Consider the following 19,316-nt stretch of genomic DNA (forward strand, 5'->3'; position numbering starts at 1 on the left):
ATTGCGTGCAACTGTCACACTACATCCTCCATTTCTCTCCTGAGACACTGCCTGTCCTAGAAATAGAAACTCTTCAATTAGTTTAGAAATTCAAGATCTTTTAAACAAATATATATGTAGAAACAAAGTTTTTACAAATGAAGCCAGGTACTAGTGGCTCATGCCTGTAATCCTAGCTACTCAGGAAGCTAAGATCTGAAGATTGTGATTCAAAGCCAGTCCAGGAAGGAAAGGCTGTGAGACTGTAATATCCAGTTAACCACCTGAAAACCAAAGTGGAGCTGTGGCTCAAAGTGGCAGAATATCAGCCTTGAGCAAAAAGAACTTGGGCAGTGCCCAGGCCATTAATTTCAAGTCCCATGACCCCCACCCCCCAAAAAAAATTACAAATGAAGTAAAAGCCACAAATGTCCAGATTTATATCCAACTCTCAAGTCCAAAAAAACCCAAAACAAAACCATTTCTGGTTTGTGCTTCATTGGGACCTTATGGCTGCCGTTCCCTGGCAGTACCCATCATTCTAATAGCCAATGCCTAGGCTAAGCACATGCCCAGATTTTAGCATCCTACAACAAAGACCAAGATGTACATTAGTCTCACCTTTGATGGACTGTTGCTGAAGTAGTAAAAAATCTTTTCTCGAGGAGAAAGCACTGTTTCATTTTTATGTGGGGAAATGTAGACAGGATGATTTTGAGACAGCTGTATTCGGCGAGGGGAGCCTGTTCTTATAAATGGATAGGGAGAGAGTGGAGGGGCATCCATCTGTAATAAACAAAATGAGCACCACAAACTAGTTTATGAATGTTAATACACAGTGATGTGTTTACAATAACCTAAAACTATCATACTAAAATCTCTTAAGTGTTTGGTTGATGCCAGTCACTGCCCTAAGTATTTTTTAAATAAGTTACATTTAATCCTTATAACAACCCTATAAGCCTGAAACTACCATATAACACTAGGAAACAAAAGTTTAGTTTGCAAAGTCATCACTTAAATACTGAATAACTGAAACCCATGTAGCTACTGTCTCTCATATTCCTGTTTTTGTAGGGGGTAGGGAATCCAGTTTGTACTATTAGCCTTTTTTCTTGTTTTTGCTGTTGCCTATATGGGGTCAGGGCTTGAAATCAGGGGCCTTGTGCTCTTGCTTTGCTTTTTTGCTCAAAGCTGGAGCTCTTATCACTTGGTCCATGCTTCTACTTCTGGCTTTTTGTTGGTCAACTGGAGATAATCTCATAGACTATTCTGTCCAGGTTGGCTTTGAACCATGATCCTCATATCTCAGCCTCCTGAGTAGCTAGGATACAAGCATGAGTGCACAAATGCCCAGCTTTCTTTTTCTTTTTTATTTGCTTATGTTGGTTAGGTGAATCACTAGAGATTTCCTTAGCTTTACTCAGTGAAATTGAGGGACTCCTCATCCCTTAGAACTGGAAGAAACATGAAATAGTCCCTGTGGAACTTACTGTGTTTGCCTGTGAGTACTTCATGGCAAATGCTTTCATTTGTTTTATGTAGATGTTATTGTAGAACTGAATGAGGTCTCCTCTCTCCTCCTCTTCCATGTCACTGTTGGCACCTGTGAGCCGAGTAGGTGTAGGAGGGGCACTGCTGGGTTGTGGTACTGGCAAGGTGCTGCTTGACCTCATAACTGGACTGGAGTCTCTACTGGCTGCAGATGGTAAAGTGTTAGCCACAAAGAAATTGCTAGTATAGACTATTTTCAGAAAAGTTTCAGGTAGTAAGAGCATCTGCTGCATTACTTACTAATGGTAGTAACTGGGAATGTTAGTGTTGGTAACACAGGTATTGCTGTGTCACCAAGCTGGCCTCACTGTAATCTAGAGTGCAAGGATTATAGATGTTTGTTACCGTGTCTGACTCGACACTTGTTCTTCATACCAAGGTGCAAAACTCAGGATAATAACCATTCCCCCAAACCATAAATATCACAAGAATTTAGTGAGAAATTTGCATTCGCAAGTTATTCTAAGTTTCCTAGGACCAGAGTTCTGTACTGCTTGGTGCCAAGTCTACAACTAGAGAAGGCATTTCCGTAGCCTGGCTCCAACTGATTTGCTGCCTGTCTGGAACCCAGTCCAGAAATTACTGTCTGAAACCTTTCCTAATTCCCCTGGAGAAAAATGTTATTCACCATGTTCTTCAAAACTGGAAAGACAACTTTGCCACTAAATTTCAAATTTATTATTACAGCCAATCCTTTTCTAAGAAAAACTTTCTCTAGTTGTTTTTTGTGATCCTTAGTCTATTAGGCCTAAAAAATATAGTTCTTGTAAGGTCCACCCCGGGAGGGTGACATGCAGATGCCCCCCATCTGTTTAAAGTCCCCACCTAGTACCTGTGTTACCTAGGTAACTGGCATACCTAGAGGCAGCCACTTAGGGAATGTGCATGTGAGTCGTGGGCTGGCAGGACACACAGGTTACCTGTCCTCCTGCAGATTCCCAGATGACAATCGGATCGCCACCAGTTCTCTCTGGGGGACATTGAGACTGGCCAACAGACAACCATGTTTACTGGACATACTGGAGAGCCTGCCTCTTGCTCCTGACACCAGGTTGTCACTGGTGCTTGTGACACTTCTGCCAAACTCTGGGATGTCCGAGAAGGAATGTGCCAGCAGACCTTCACAGGCCATGAGTCTGATATCAATGCCATCTGTTTCTTTCCAAATGGCAATGCATTTGCCACTGGCTCAGACAATGCCACATGCAGGCTGTTTGACCTCCGTGCAGACCAAGAGCTCATGTCTTATTCCCATGACAACAACATATATGGGATCACCTCTGTCTCCTCCAAGAGTGGACACCTCCTCCTTGCTGGGGACAACGACTTTAACTACAATGTCTGGGATGTACTCAAAGCTGTTAGCAGGGGGCTGGGAGTATGGCCTAGTGGCAAGAGTGCTTGCCTCGTATACATGAAACCCTGGGGTTCTATTCTTCCCTAGCACCACATATATAGAAAAAAGCCAGAAGCGGCACTGTGGCTCAAGTGGCAGAGTGCTAGCCTTGAGCAAAAAGAAGCCAGGAACAGTGCTCAGGCCCTGAGTCCAAGGTCCAGGACTGGCCAAAAACAAAACAAAGCTGTCAGCAGATGTCTTGGGTGGACATGACAACTGCGTCAGCTGCCTGGGGATGACTGATGATGGCATGGCTGTGGCGACAGGGTCTTGGGACAGCTTCCTCAAGATCTGGAACTAACGCTAGCAGTAGGTGAGGGAAGGTGGCTGCCTCTAGGTATGCCAGTTACCTAGGTAAAACAGGTACTGGGTGGAGACTTCAGGCAGATGGGGCATCGGCATGTCACCCTCCCAGGGTGGACCTTACTGTTCTAATCTTACTTGGCATAAGTTCATAAAGAATTCACTTACCTCTATCTTTGTTTGGTTCTGTTGGAGAACTCTGATGGCTTCTGCTGTCACTGCTGCCAGAATTTCTTCTTTTCTGTTTCCCTTTTATCAAAACACTTCTATAGACCTTTCATGAGATAGCAGAAAGGGATAGAAATTGGTTGATCACATAGGTGATGAGGCCTTAACATGCTAAGCAATAACAACAATACTGTTTTGTTGCCCTCAGGGATGTTAAAAACTGTACTCCAGTCAGGTATGGTGGCAAACACCTGTAATCCCAGTACTTGGAAAGTCAAGGCAGGAAATTAAAAACCTAGCCTCAGAAAACTTCTACAGAACTGTAACCAGTTATACAGCTAACTATACTACTACAGGTCTTAAATCAGCTAATCTCACCTCAAATTCCAAGTGCTGCCTAAAATACATAGTAGTAATAGTCTTCAACTAATAAAATTAAGTCATTGCAAGTCAGATACTTGCCTTTCAAAAACAATAGTATTCAAGATGAATGGTATTAAAGATTAATTGAATTTGCCTTTGAATTCATGTAAATTTTACATAACATTTTGGTTAAATGTACAGTACTATTCTTATTAAAAAGGTGACAGAGAAACAAATTTAACTCAATTTGCATCTAAAGATTCTCTGAATTAAAGTATAGCCTTAGTTGTTTATCCTGGGAAAAAAAGGCACAGAACCAACTACAAGTTATGTTTTAATTTATCATCAAATACTTAAGAGAAAGCGTAGTTACCTGGCTACGTGCCTGAGGCTGAGTCCTGTAACAACGCATGATGTTCTGGAAAGACTTGTCTTCTTTTGTGACCTGGTAAAGAGTAAGAGTACTCAGAACATCCAGCATTAACAGTGTGAAGTGCTCAGTGAACCTAATGTTCATCTAAAGTGGTTTTTTAAAAAGTCTCCAGAAATCATCTCAAGGGCATATATACCAATTGATCAAATGTCCATGAAAATCTAAAATTCGGTTACAGCAGAAACATGGTATGTGAACTAAGATTTGGAGTACAAAGGCACAATTAAAATGAAAAAAATTGCTAGCTAAATAGAATAAGGAGGCTTAGCACGGTAACTAATATCTATAATCCCAGCTACAAAGGAGGGTAGAGTTACTCCAGATTACAGACCAGCCTGGTGACACAGTAAAACCTGTGTCACCAAAACAGACATGGGAAGATTGTAGTTCAAGACCAAAAAGTTTAGTGAGACACTATCTCAAGAAGCAGTGGATACCTGTGATCCCAGTTAGGTGAGAAAGGTAGAGGTAAAAGGCTCATAGCCTGGGCAAAAAAGCAAGACCCTATCTGAAAAATAAACTAAAGTACAAAAAAGGACTAGGACATGGCTCAAATGGTCCTGAGTTCAAGCCCCAGTAAGCCCCACTACCAGAGACAAAAAGAGAAACAGGCAAACTAAAATCTAAAATAAAAACCAGATCCAAAATTAAAAACTAGAAACGTTAGACACCATTTAAACCCACCGACACATGTAGTGTGATACCACAAGAGAACAGAGGAAGAGAAACAGACTGTTCAAAAAAGCAGCTCAAGGGGGCTGGGGATATAGCCTAGTGGCAAGAGTGCCTGCCTCGGATACACGAGGCCCTAGGTTCGATTCCCCAGCACCACATATACAGAAAACGGCCAGAAGCGGCGCTGTGGCTCAAGTGGCAGAGTGCTAGCCTTGAGCGGGAAGAAGCCAGGGACAGTGCTCAGGCCCTAAGTCCAAGGCCCAGGACTGGCCAAAAAAAAAAAAAAAAGCAGCTCAAGCTCAACATTGTGTCATATGCCTATAAACCAGCACTTGAGAGGCAGGGACAGAAGATTGAAAGTGGAGTCACCCTATGCTGCATAATGAGACCATCTCAAAGACAAATAGTGAATGTTTATTTAAAAAGCTGATTACATACCCAGAAACTAAACTCTTTAGAGAAAATCAAGAAAACAGTATTTCATTTACAGAGAAGCCCCACTAAACAGCTAACTTGTCTTCAGAAACTCTTCAAGCCAAGAGAAAGTGGGATAACAAATTCAAAGTATCTTTCAAAAACTATCTTTCAAAAGTGAAAAAGCATTCTCCTTATTTAAAATATTCAGAAAAGTTCTTGAAGCTAAAACCAAGAACCCCTAGATAGTAATTTCAAATGTATGTGAAAGAGAAGGAAAAATGGAGTAAAGACAAAGACAGTTAGCCAATAAGGAGACCACAGAAAATGGATAGGAGTATTGAACAAAGGGAATGAGAATGAGCCCAGAGAGCAACTAAAACCCAAAGAAACCATTTGGAGAAGCAGAAAAATATAAGGCTAGTATAACAAAAACTATAAAGACTTAAACTCCTTTCTACCCTTGGCTCTGGAACTAGTGGGTTTGTCATATTAACAGATATGATTAATATACATAATTATACCACTACAATGGATAACAAAGGAAAAAGCACAAACAATAACTTCCATATCCCTCTGGAATTAAGTTAGTATGAATATGAACCTGACAAAGACATAAAAAATTATTAGCAGTAGCTCATGAGTTCCTCAACAAATTAATAAAAATATAATTTATAACCATGAGACATAGGAATGCAAAGCTGTTCTAACATGAAAGTAATTATTAGAATAGGTAAAAAAAATACAAATTAAGTCGATGAATACAGAAAAAAATCCTTTAACAGAAATAGAACACTTTTTTATGATAAAAAAAACACTAGGAATATTAAGGACATTTTCTCAATCTGTTTTTACTCAGGAGTAAAGGGACAACTGTGAATGTCATACTTTGATAGTAGAAGAGTAGGGACAAACAAGATTTCTACTTTTAGTGTTATACTGGAGTCATGATAATTGGAAAAGAAAATACATATCATTTAGTATGGACGAGTAAAATTATAGGCAGATTATATAACTGTGTACAAAGAAAAACCTAAGGAATCCACTTAAAATTAGAACTGAATTCAGTAAGATCGCTAGACACCAGATCAATAAAAACAGTCTTTCTATACACTTGTAGTGAACACATCAGAAATAAGAATTGCATTTACAAAGGCATCGAAAACTATAGTAGGAAAGGCAAAAGTTATACTCCGACTAAGTACAAAACTGTTGAAAAATGGATCTAAATAAATGCAGAAATATGTCACATTCTTGGATCAGGATGACAAAATTGCTAAAATGGCAAACCTCCCAAATTGATCTTTGTACTTGCAGATGATGCCTTTATGAAACTGACAACTTGATTCCAAAGTTCAAAGGCTATTTCAAGAGTATTAAAATAGCCAAAATAAGGACTCAAATTTCCTAACACCAAACCTTATAAAAAAGCAAAATAAGAGAGAACAGGACTGCATCAAGACAGATAAGACAGATCAACAGAATATTCTAGAAATAAACTCATGTCTATAATTAACTTTTTTCAAAATGGTGCCCAAATCATTCAGTGGACTAGGGGCATAGGCTTTTTAACAATGGCAGGGCAACTAGAAAACCACATATAAAAGAATAAAGGTGGCCAGGTACCCGTGGCTAAAACCTGTAATCCTAGCTACTCAGGAGGCTGAGAGCTAAGGATCACAGTTCAAAGCCAGCCCGGGCCAGAAAGTCCTTGAGACTTGTTTTGTTGTTGTTTTTTTTGCCAGTCCTGGGCTTTGAACTCAGGGCCTGAGCACTGTCCCTGGCTTCTTTTTGCTCAAGGCTAGCACTCTGCCACTTGAGCCACAGCGCCACTTCTGGCAGTTTTCTATACATGTGGTGCTGGGGAATTGAACCTAGGGCTTCATGTATATGAGGCAAGCACTCTTGCCACTAGGCCATATTCCCAGCCCCCCTTGAGACTTTTATCTTCATGTAACTGCCAGAAAACTGGAAGTGGAGCTGTGACTCAAAGTAGTAGAGCACCCAAGCCCTGAGTTCAAGACTCATGACTATAAAACAAAACAAATAATGATCAACCAGGCCATATTTTAACCTGTTAATTAGTATACATACCTCTCTCCCCTAATGCCAGTTCTTTGTCTATTTTATTTTTACTTTTAGATGCATGGGAATTTTATTTCTAAATTGCTTTTGATTTTTAAAATTTATGTTTAGCCATACTTGGTCAAAACCATGTATAATAAATCCTTAGATAAGATAGACCTACAATAGTTACAAAAGCAGGTAGAGGGGGCTGGGAATATGGACTAGTGGCAAGAGTGCTTGCCTCGTATACATGAAGCCCTGGGTTCAATTCCTCAGTACCACATATATAGAAAAAGGTCAGAAGTGGCACTGTGGCTCAAGTGGCAGAGTGCTAGCCTTGAGCAAAAAGAAGCCAGGGACAGTGCTCAGGCCCTGAGTTCAAGACTCAGGACTGGCAAAAAAAAAAAAGCTGGCAGAGGCCAGTTTTTATCTGCAGACCATAGTTTTCTAATCTCTATTATAGATAACAGTCTCAAAAAATTTAGGCAGTTTCAGTTCAAACTAGGTCAAATTAAAACTAAGGTTACTTATGTGTTAATATTACCCTCCATATAATCTTCATCTCTCTCTAGTAGACTGAATTATGTCTTCCTCAAAGACACATTTAAATTCTAAACCCCAGTGCATGTGCATGTAACTTTATTCAAAAATAGAGTCTTTGCGCTTTAAAAGTTAAAGTACTTGAAATGTAATAAATTTTTTTTCTTTGTTTAAACCTATAGTTGGCTGGCTAGTGGCTCATCCTGTAATCCTAGCTACTTAGGAGGCAAAAAGTTGAGGATCAAGGTTCAAAGCCAGCCCAGGTAGAAAAGTCTTTCTGAGACTCTTATCTTCAATTAATCTCTCAAAGACTGGTAGTAGAGCAGTGGCCTTCCTTGAGCAAAAGAGCTCAGGGACAGCACCTAGGCTGAGTTCAAGTCCCATAACCAACACACACTCACACACACACACACACACACACACGAAAAAAATGTTTGTAAATCATGTGTCTGACGAGGTAGTTGCATCCAGAATATGTGAAAGACTCGAGCAACTGAAAAATAACCCAATTTTTAAAATGAGCAAAGGGACTGGACACTGCTAGCTCATGCCTATAATCCTAGCTACTTGGTAGGTTGGAGACTAGGAAGATAATGATTCAAAGCCAAATGGAGTGAAAAGTTCACAGGATATCATTTCAAACAGGAAAGGTACAATGGCAACATACCTATCACTCTAGCTAAGCACAAAGCTGAGACTAGATCATAGTTGTAGGCCAGGCCAGGCGAAAAAAGTTCACAAGATCTCAACAGAAAAAAGCCTAGTATGTCATTCTAGCTGAAGTGAGAAGCACAAAATAGGATCATGGACAGGGCAGCCAGGACAAAAAGTAGATCCTATCTCAAAAAAAAAAAAAAAAAAGGTAGAAAGGGATGGAGACAGGGCTTTAGTGGTAGAGTACCTGCCTATCAAGTGTGAGGCTTTGAGTTCAAACCCCAGTACCATACACACACACACACACACACACACACAGAGGATGACACGTAAACACATATGCATCTACACAGCAAGGTTCAATCTTAAAAAATTTTTTTCATAAGCAAAGAATTTCAATGTATTTATCCCAGCAAATGAAAGCATGTTTGTCAACAAATGTAAAGAAACCACAACCATATGAGCTGGACACCTCATTTAGAATGGTTAGTATAAAAAATTCAAATAGGGGCTGGGAATATGGCCTAGTGGCAAGAGTGCTTGCCTCATATACATGAAGCCCTGGGTTCAATTCCCCACCACATATATAGAAAACGGCCAGAAGTGGCACTGTGGCCCAAGTAGTAGAGTGCTAGCCTTGAGCAAAAAGAAGCCAGGGACGGTGCTCAGGCCTTAAGTCCAAGGCCCAGGACTGGGAAAAAATAAAAATAAATAATGGAGGCCAATGGGGAACAATAAAAGATGTGTAATATAACAAATTAAACAAATATAGATCAAAATCACAATGAGATAGCATTCCATACTCACTACTAATATGACTGCAACTAAAAAAAAGTTGGCAAGGATATAACAAATTGGAACTCTCCTGGCGTTACTGATTACTAATGATGGTGGAAAATGGTAGTTGCTCAAAATGTTAATCATAGCCAAGAGCTGGTGGCTCATGCCTGTAATCCTAGCTACAGAGGAGGCTGAGATCTGAGGATCAAAGTTTGAGGCCAGCCTAGGCAGGAAAATCTGTAAGACTCTCATCTCCAATTAACCCCAAAAGCCAGAAGTGGAGCCTGAGCAAAAAAGCTCAGGGACAGCACCCAAGCCTAGAGTTCAAACCCTAGGACAATACAGAAAAAAATAAATAATTGAAAAGAAAGGGAAATTAAGATCTTCATGTATTGTTTGTGCTAATCTAAAAGAGTACCATACGCTAGGAAATTGTGGCAGTTCCTCAGAAGGTTAAAATATAGTTATATGATCAATTCATTCCTAGGAATATGCCCTAGAAAAATGACAGCTGATGTCACAAAAACATAAGTACTAATTCATAAATGTTAATAAGTGTTACTCATGATATTCAAAGAGCAGAAACAGTCTTAATGTCCACTGGATAATGGACAAAATTACTGCCATAGATCTATACAATGGAATATTCTAATATATCTATGAATATGTTGACTCATTTTAACTGGATGGATTATATCTCAGTAAGGTTGTTTTAAAATGTTCTGAGTAATAAGGGTGCATCTCCAATGGTACTCACCTTTGCCATCACATAAATGGCACACATTAACAACTGGTCCAGATGTCTATCCATCATAAGCTCAGGACACTGAATTATAGAGAATTCAAAGCAGGTCCAGATTTTTTTCCTCAGTTCATCTGAAATATCTAGTTTAGCACAAAGATCCCGAAGGCGGACACCAGCTAAGTGGTAAACCTAACAGATGAATAAGACTACTTCAGACTTGGTTTAACATAATCACAAGCACATGCTTTGCTTAGGGTATGTAACTTACCTTTCTTTTTTTTTTTTCTCAAATTTTTATTATCAAACTGACGTACAGAGAGGTTACAGTATCATACGTTGGGCATTGGATACATTTCTTGTACTGTTTGTTGCCTTGTCCCTCATGCCCCCCTCCCTCCCCCCCCCTTTCCCTCCCCCCCCCCAGGTGTTCAGTTTTAAAAAAAATTTTTTATCATGTTAGATTTGCCCACTGTAACTTACCTTTCTAAAGAAGAGTGATAAAGAGCTGGTCTTCCTGGGTCTAACACTGCTACTGGGTGAAGGCTGGCCTTGTTTCAGCTGTTGTCCACCTGGAGAAAGCTGTTGAATGGACACTTGACCAGGGACTTGCAAAGTTGTTCCTGTCACCTGTTGAGAGCTCAGACTTCCAGTCAGGGCTTGAGCACTGAGGGGCTGGATAGAGCCAGTAACAGCCTGTGCCTGCCCCCCAACATTGACTTGGACTGGGAAGAATGTTATCCCTCCATTTTCATTGGCAATACCTACAGTTTGTTACAAAGGATGAAAAAAAAGAAAACATTGGTAATATGAGGCTTTCCTGGCAGAGGCTTCACTTCTCTACTCCTAATCCCTCTCCACTCTAACTCATATTGTCCCTCCTGACAAGCCTCAGGTAACTTTCCATTATATGCAAGAACTCATTGCCAGCCAAGTGCCAGGTGACTCACGCCTATAATCCTAGCTACTCAGAAGGCTGAGATCTGAGGATCGTGGTTTGAAGCCAGCCCAGGCATGACAGTCCAGGAGACTCTTATCTCCAATAAACTACTCAAAAAATGCAGGAAGTAGGGCTGGAAATATGGCCTAGTGGCAAGAATGCCTGCCTCATATACATGAAGCCCTAGGTTTGATTCCTCAGCACCACATATACAGAAAAGGCTGGAAGTGGTGCTGTGGCTCACATGGCAGAGTGCTAGCCTTGAGCAAAAAAGAAGCCAGGGACAGTGCTCAGGCCCTGAATTCAAGCCCCAGGACTGGCAAAAAATAAAAAATAAATAAAAAAAAATAAAATGCAGGAAGTGGTGCTGTGGCTTAAGTGGTAGAGCACTAGCCTTGAGCACAAAGAGGCTCAGGGACAGCGTCTAGGCCTTTAATTTAAGCTGCAGACAGGCAAAGAGAGGGAGGGAGGGAGGGAGGGAGGGAGGGAGGGAGGGAAGGAGGGAAGGAGGGAGGGAGGGAGGGAGGGAGGAAAAGAAAAAGAAAAGAACTCAGTGTCCAATTCTGCCCTCCTTACCTTGTACTGGAATGGTCACTGTCTGTCCATTGTTGGCTGTAACAGTGGCTGTTGCCATGGTGACCAAGGTCTGTCCAGGAACTGGTGTTACAGAAACAGCTTCTCCAGATACATTCTGCACAGGGACAGCATTGACTAGGGCCTGCTGGGAGACACGCCCAGGTGTCCCTCCATCAGAAGGGCTGTCGCTATCAAATAGCCTCCTTCTGGTAGTACTGACAGTTGGAGAGCTGTATCTATCATATAATGTGGTTGGAGATGTTATGCCTGGGATCAAAAGAAATCAACTCATTTAACCCAAGGAGACAAATCCTACTTCCAAAAAAAGGGCAATGCATTGTTTGAAATACTTCATAAGTTTAAAAGCAAACAAAAGTTATCCAAGCCATAGTACATCTACAATCAATTAATGAATTATAAAGAACATTTTGTTTGTCTCACAGTACTCCCTTGGTCTACCTTCTAAATTAAATTAGGCTTCTATCGGTACTACACCTATGTGCGGGTCAACTTAAGGAATTATCCTATTAGTCTATAGCTTTTTTGTTCAAATTCAAGTGTATGTACAATGTGATTTCACAATAAAGACACTAGTTCAGAGGAGTTGATGCTAACACATCACACAGCTTTCCCCACATTTTGTTTGTTCTTTGAGCAGTACTAGAGTTTGAATGTGTGCATGCCACACACACAACCAAGCCCCCCGCCCCCCCACCGCTTTATTTTGGTAAGTTCTCCCATAGGGTTGGTTGTATTTCAGTCTAGATCAAGCCTCAGACTAAGATCCTCCCACTTATGCTACCTACATATAGCTGGGATGATAAACATGAACTACTAAGCCTAGCTTGTTGGTTGAAATGAGGTTTCATTTTTTTGCCCAGGCTGTCCTTGAAACCATGATCCTGATCTTTACTGCCTAAATAGATGGAACTATAAGTATGAACAGCCTATTTAGCCATACTGTTGACTGGGGTTCTTTTTTGGCAGTACATGGGTTTGAACTTAGTGCTATTTGCTTTAACATGAATCATATCTCAATTTCCATTGTTTCTGAGATGGGGCTCATGTGTTTGTCCAGGGTTGGCCTCATACTGAGATTCTCCTATCCATTTCTTGTGTAGTTGAGACTGCAGGCACATATATTGACTGAGATGGAGTCTTGCTATCTTTTTGCCCAGTCTGGCTCAAACTATGATCCTTATGATCTTTGTTTACTGAGTAACCAGGACTACAGAGATGAGCCGCTGTGCCCTTTTAGTCAATTTTCAAGTTAGTCTTTTTCTTCAGATACAAAATTACTAATACGAATACTATTCCTCAGCAGGGTGGACATACATGGAGGGTTAGGTTCAGATAAACTTGTTGGTTTTCTAGTAGTGCCTGGGGCTTGCACTGAGGGCCTGGGAATTTTGTTTTTTCTGAGTTTTTGGTGTTTTTTGTTTTGTTTTGTTTAAGGCTAGTTCTCTACTACTTGATCCACAGCTCCACTTCTGGCTTTTAAAAAAATTTATTATTACTATTATTATAAAGGTGATGTACAAAGGAATTACAGTTACATAAGTCAAGTAAAGAATATATTTCTTTTAGAAAAATGTCACACCTTCCTTTGTGCTCTGAGTTTTTCCCTCCCATCCCCACCTTCAACTTGTATAGTTCATTTTCAACATAGTGTTCAGTGAATACCATTGTAGCACATTTATTCACCCTCCTTTTTTCTTTTTTCTTTTTGTAGTTAATAGGAGATAAGAGTTTCATGGACTTTCTAGCCTGGGCTGGCTTTTAACTGTGATCCTCAGATCTCAGTATCTCCAGTAGCTAAGAATACAGGCATCAGTACCCAGTTAGTCATTTTTTTTTAAAAATTAACAAATTTGAGATATGGTTCACATACCATACATTTCATTCATTTATGCAATTCAGTGGTTTTTGTTGTACTATGTAATTTTTTAAATTATAAAATATAGATGAACATCAAACTATGTAAGAACAAACCTCAGAAGTGTTAAGTATATTAACATTATATAGCCATTAACATTTAAAAAACTATTCATTTTTTATAACTCACACTAGTATCTGAACTTTTGAGACACAAATATTTGTCTTCCTTTTTCTTATCCCCTGCAAGTTTTTTGAAACCTAAGACTTGAAGTAAGAATCATAAAAGCTATCAATGAGTAAACCCTGAGTGACCATTAAGGGACAGCTCATGCCTACGATCCTAGCTACTCAGGCAAGAAGTCTGAGAATCTCATCTCCAGTTAGCCACCAAAAAGCTGTAAGTAGAGCTCTGCCTCAAGTGGTAGAGTGGTAACTTTGAACAAAAAAGTTCAGAGACAAGTGACCAGGTCTAAATTTAAGCCCTAGGACCAGTGTGCGCGCATACGCGCGCGAGCACACACACACACACACACACAAAACAAAAAAAAATCATAAGCTTACAGACCTGCTGTTACAAAGCTGCTGAAATTACACTGGAATCAGTATCATGTAAAGCATACAGGAAAATGGAGACTAGGTACAGGGAATATGAAGGTAAAGCTTAATGTCAAATCTTTTTTTTTTTTTTTTTTGCCAGGGCCTTAAACTCAGAGCCTGAGCACTGTACCTGGTTTATTTTTTGCTCAAGGCAAGCACTCTGCCACTTGAGCCACAGTGTTACTTCTGGCCATTTTCTTTCTTTTTTTTTTTTCTATTTATTGTCAAAGTGATGTACAGAGAGGTTACAGTTTCATATGTTAGGCCTTGGGTACATTTCTTGTACTGTTTGTTACCTCCTCCCTCATTCCCCCCTGGCCATTTTCTATATATGTGGTGCTAAGGAATCAAACCTAGGGCTTCTTGCCACTAGGCCATATTCCCAGCCCATTAATGTCAAAGCTTAATCTATACATTAGAAAAGGAAAAACTCTACAGGACCATAAAAGACCAACAGAATAATCAGCAGAAAAATAATTAAGTCACATGTCTCTTTAGAAATGAGGAAATTTTCATAGACCCTCATTTTGAAAATGAGGGTCTAGCCTTGAATTCATTATTCTCCTGCCTCAATCTAAGTGCGAGGGTTTTCACCATGCCCTGTGTCTACCATTAGAATTTTGAAACAAGATTAGTCTAATAAAATTCAATAATTCAGAATGCTTTGGCTCTGCATAATCATTCTTTAAGAGAAGTGTGAGGCTACAGACGTAGTTCAGAGGCAAAACTTGTATCTGGCCTGTGAAAAGCCTTGGGTTCAATCCTGAGCATCACAATACAGTTAACTTCTCCTCTATCTAAGTGTTTTTTTAACCAGTCCCTGGGCTTGAACTCAGGGCCTGGGTGCTATCCCTGAGCTTCTTTTTGCTCAAAGTTATCACTCTATCACTTGAGCCACAGCGCCACTTCTGGCTTTTTCTGTGTATGTGGTGCTAAGGAATTGAACCCAGTGCTTCATGCATGCAAGGCAAGCACTCTACCACTAAGCCACTTTCCCAGTCCACCTATATTTTTATTATCTTTTAATTGTCAAAAAGGAGTTACCATTCAACAAATCAGTTTATAAGTACAATGCATCTTGATCGGTATCACCACTTTCATAATTTCTCCTTCATCCATCTAAAGCCAACCCTCACACACCAATTTTCTTAGTTTCTTGGGATATGCTTTGAATATAAAGACTGCATTCACCCCACCCCTTCCTCTCTGCAAGTTAAGCCTTTTGCCGAAGAGATGGTATAAATAACTGCCTAAGAAATAAACCAGATACATAGCATACCTGATCTTTTCTGCACAGGTTGGGTTAGCCCTGTTATCACAGTGTAGCACAGCTCAAGAGACAAAGGTGAATACCTTTAAAAGGCCTTGGAATCAAGTCCTCTTATCCTACTGGCTTATCGGTACCTGAATGGATTGTGCAGTTCAGTTCACAAGGTGGTGTCCCTATTTCTTCAGATTTTAGGAAAGGAATACACAGCTGGATAAGAACTGTGTTAAAGATAGAGTATTCTATCCTTCTAGAAATATACTTAAAGCTGGACACTGGTGTTTCATGCCTGTCATCCTAGCCACTCAGGAGGCTGAGATATGAGGATCATGGTTCAAAGCCAGCCAGGGCAGGAAAGTCCATGAGACTCTTACCTCAACTACTCAGAAAAAGCTGGAAGTGGTGCTGTGGCTCACCTTGAGCACAAAGAGTCTCAGGGACAATACCCAGGCCCTGAATTCAAGGCCCAAGCCCAGCAAAAAAAAAAAAAAAAAAATTAAAAGCCTTTTGAAAAATACACTTAAAATATTAAAATACACTTAAATATTCTTTTTTTTAATTTTTTGTTTATTTTCCCCCATTTCTTTATTTATTTGTTTGTTTGTTTGTTTATTTTTGCCAGTCCTGGGGCTTGAACTCAGGGCCTGAGAACTGTCCCTGGCTTCTCTTTGCTCAAGGCTAGCACTCTGCCACTTGAGCCACAGTGCCACTTCTGGCCATTTTCTATATATGTGGTGCTGGGGAATCGAACCCAAGGCTTCATGTTTATGAGTCAAGCACTCTTGCCACTAGGCCATGTTCCCAGCCCCTTAAATATTCTTTAGAAGTATTACTTTTGGGTGGTCCTGAATATTTTAAGTTATTTATAGGATATTTTATTTTCCATATATAATATTAATTTCACTTACAGATTTAAGTGAAATTTAAATTTCTAGATATAAGGCTCCAAAATAATCCTAGTATTTTTAAACTTACTTCTTCCAAGTCCTCCAGTATCAGCACGAACTTCACTCACCCTTCTGGGAGTCAAAGGGGAGGCAACAGTACAAATTTCATCTGTTCTTTCCAGGTTCTGAGGTGGCATGACCTAAAAAAGGATTATTTGCACAAAGTGGCCATGGTTGAAACCAGCACGTTCACTAGAATTAGTAGTACACTAAATTGAAAGAAAGCTCTTTGTACATCAGTTATTCCACCATAATTAAAGCAGCTGTCTTCTCTGTCTTCATATTAAAGCTAAGAACATTCTGCAAGTCTTTAAAAATTCCAAACTTTGTAAAAGGACAATGGTGATGAAACCTTCATTACCTATTTTTAAAGTCAGAGTGGCAACCATTCGAGGGAACAGAAAACTTGAACAAGAAATTTTAAAAGCACACTGAATTTTTACTCCTAGAGAGAAGATACTAAGTTTAATTCCTGTCTGGTTGAAGGAGACTATGAACAGAAGATGCTGATTTACTTATAGAAAATTATTATGGTATTTGCACAAACCTCTTCACATGTGGGAACTCTGTTTTCATTGTCTCTAATTCTCTGCCAGAGTGGAGACTCTGGTTTCCATGCCAAATGATCTAATATCTGTTCTTCAATTTGATTCAGGTGTTTTACCACTTCTCTACAAAGGCCATCTTCTGCTCTAATAAATACTTCTATTACCTGAAATAAAGAAACTGCTTTTGTTCACTTAATAATTATGATTTTTCATGCAAAATATTTTGAGTATAAAAAAGCAAAATAGGCACACTAGAAATCTTTTTAAAATATTTAGACAAATATTTTATCAAAATTACAAGTTTATTTTGGAAGTTTACTTTGAAACATCTGCCCTTTTACTATATTTGTGAATATTTACTTTACATATAATTTATAAAATATTTTTAATATGATGAATTTCAATTTTAAAATATGCCTTGTTCATTGACTTTTAAAACATTACTCTTAAAGTTTTACATTAAGGGACTGGATATATAACTCAGTGGTAGAGTATATATTTAGCATGTACAGACCTTGGGTTAAATCTCCAACACCTAAAAAAAAAATTCTGTTTAAAAACTCTAGAGGACTGGGAATATAACTCAGTGGTGAAGCATTTACGTAGCATATACAAGGCCTTAGGTTTCATCCTCAGCACAACACAGTCCCCCCCACCAAAAAAAAAAAAGCACAACCTATGACATTATAGGTAGAATTTTTGATTATATGTTATATTAATATCAAAAAAGGAAACAAAACCAGTGCTATAACTGACTTTCTCTAACAAGCACCTGTAAAAGGCACCTGTAGGATCACAAGTTTGAGACTGGTCTGGCCCATATAGACTGTCCAAAAAACTGAAGGAAGATAGAGAATTGTTTTGGTGTTGTTTTTTTTCTGAAAGACCATTGAACTGTTATTAACTTTCATTAAAAAAAAAAAAACAAGCAAAGAAAGAAAGGCTGCTGTACAAGATTAGCTACTAGCTTGTGGGCTATTCTTTAAAGCCTTCTTCACTCCTAAGACAAAAATATCCTAAAGCCCTTCATGAAATGAAGGTTTTACTCAAGAGAGATCTTTTTTTTTTTTTTTTTTTTGCCAGTCCTGGGGCTTGGACTCAGGGCCTGAGCACTGTCCCTGGCTTCTTTTTGCTCAAGGCTAGCACTCTGCCACTTGAGCCACAGTGCCACTTTTGGCCGTTTTCTGTATATGTGGTGCTGGGGAATTGAACCCAGGGCCTCATGCATATGAGGCAAGTACTCTTGCCACTAGGCCATATCCCCAGCCCATCAAGAGAGATCTTTCGTACTACTGTGTGTTAAAGAAATTTATATAGTTCTTAGGAGTCTCTTGTTTCTATTCTGCTAGATTATGCTAGAATATGTAATTTAAAGTAGTATAAAATACTTAACTGCTAATAAAAACTACATGGCAACAAGACGTTGGTTCAATCCACAAGCAGATTTTTGAAAAATACCTTATAAAAATGATAAAGTGGAACATCAAATATTTCAGCAATGAGTGGAAAATTCCCAGGAGGCTTATAAGAAAAAGTGATGACTTCAAGGCAGCACGCCAAGAGTGATCTGTGGAATGCATCTTGTTCCAGAATACCCTATGAAACAAAGTTAACAGCATTTACAAACATTAGCCTACTCTAAAAAGGTCCTTTCAAACACCAAAAAAAGTCAGGTGCTGGTAGCGCACACCTGTAATCATAGCTATTCAGGAGGCTGAGATCTGAGGATTGAGGTTCAAAGCCAGCCAGGGCAGGAAAGTCTGTGAGGCTATGATCTCCAATTAACCACCACCAGAAAACCAGAAATGTGCTGTGGCTCAAGTAGTAGAGTGCTAGCTTTGAGCTGAAGTTCTCAGAGACGGCGCCAAGGCCAAGAATTCAAGCCCTGACAAAAACCAACAAAAAAAGACACACCAAAAAAAGTTTGGTTTTCTGAGAGGATGTGCTTACTTTCCTATAAAACCCTTAACTTTTTAAAGTAAACCCATCTTTTCATTTAAAGGGAATGTAGAAGCATTTAAAAAATCTTGTATGTTCCAAAATAAATGTGATAAAAATGATTTCATTCCCAACACACACACACACACACACACACACACACACACATACACAGATGCTTAGAATAATGATGTAGAAAGATGTTACAACATAGTAACATTATAGTAACAATAGGCCACTAAACTGGTAGATAATCACCTATCAAAAGTCAACATGTGGCTGGATGCTAGTGGCTCATGCCTATAATGATAGCTACTCAGGAGGCTACGATTTGAGGATCTCGATTCAAAGCCAACTCAGGTAAGGAAGTCCATGAGACTCTTATCTCAAGTTAACCACCAGAAATCCTGAAGTGTAGCTCTGACTCAGTGGTAGAGCAAAAGAGCTAAGGGACAGCACCCAGGCCCTGAGTTCAAGCCCCCAAGACTGACGAAAAAATTCAAGGCTTACTGTAGAAGACAAAGGTGACAGAGACACTACCAAGGGCTGCCAAGAGG

The 19,316-nt window shown here is 39.5% G+C and overlaps 1 protein-coding gene and 1 pseudogene across 2 annotated transcripts in view; one reads left to right on the forward strand and one right to left on the reverse strand.

Annotated features, from left to right (window-relative positions):
• The window catches only part of Rbl2 (RB transcriptional corepressor like 2), a 61,575-nt gene that overhangs the window by 9,945 nt on the left and 32,314 nt on the right, over positions 1-19,316 (reverse strand). The window contains exons 12-21 of one of the 2 annotated variants that reach the window (XM_048355593.1): positions 18,280-18,417; positions 16,821-16,985; positions 16,302-16,413; positions 11,585-11,851; positions 10,552-10,832; positions 10,084-10,260; positions 4,137-4,208; positions 3,401-3,506; positions 1,473-1,678; positions 601-765 (exon numbers count right to left, since the gene is read on the reverse strand). In XM_048355593.1, the coding sequence (XP_048211550.1) occupies positions 601-765; positions 1,473-1,678; positions 3,401-3,506; positions 4,137-4,208; positions 10,084-10,260; positions 10,552-10,832; positions 11,585-11,851; positions 16,302-16,413; positions 16,821-16,985; positions 18,280-18,417 (1,689 nt within the window). The remainder of the gene's footprint in view (positions 1-600; positions 766-1,472; positions 1,679-3,400; positions 3,507-4,136; positions 4,209-10,083; positions 10,261-10,551; positions 10,833-11,584; positions 11,852-16,301; positions 16,414-16,820; positions 16,986-18,279; positions 18,418-19,316) is intronic. The other variant, XM_048355594.1, reaches the window with a different exon arrangement.
• On the forward strand, positions 1,792-3,394 carry LOC125358352 (annotated as a pseudogene).

The sequence above is a fragment of the Perognathus longimembris genome, chromosome 10 (genome assembly GCF_023159225.1).
Source record: "Perognathus longimembris pacificus isolate PPM17 chromosome 10, ASM2315922v1, whole genome shotgun sequence".
NCBI classification, from domain to species: domain Eukaryota; kingdom Metazoa; phylum Chordata; class Mammalia; order Rodentia; family Heteromyidae; genus Perognathus; species Perognathus longimembris.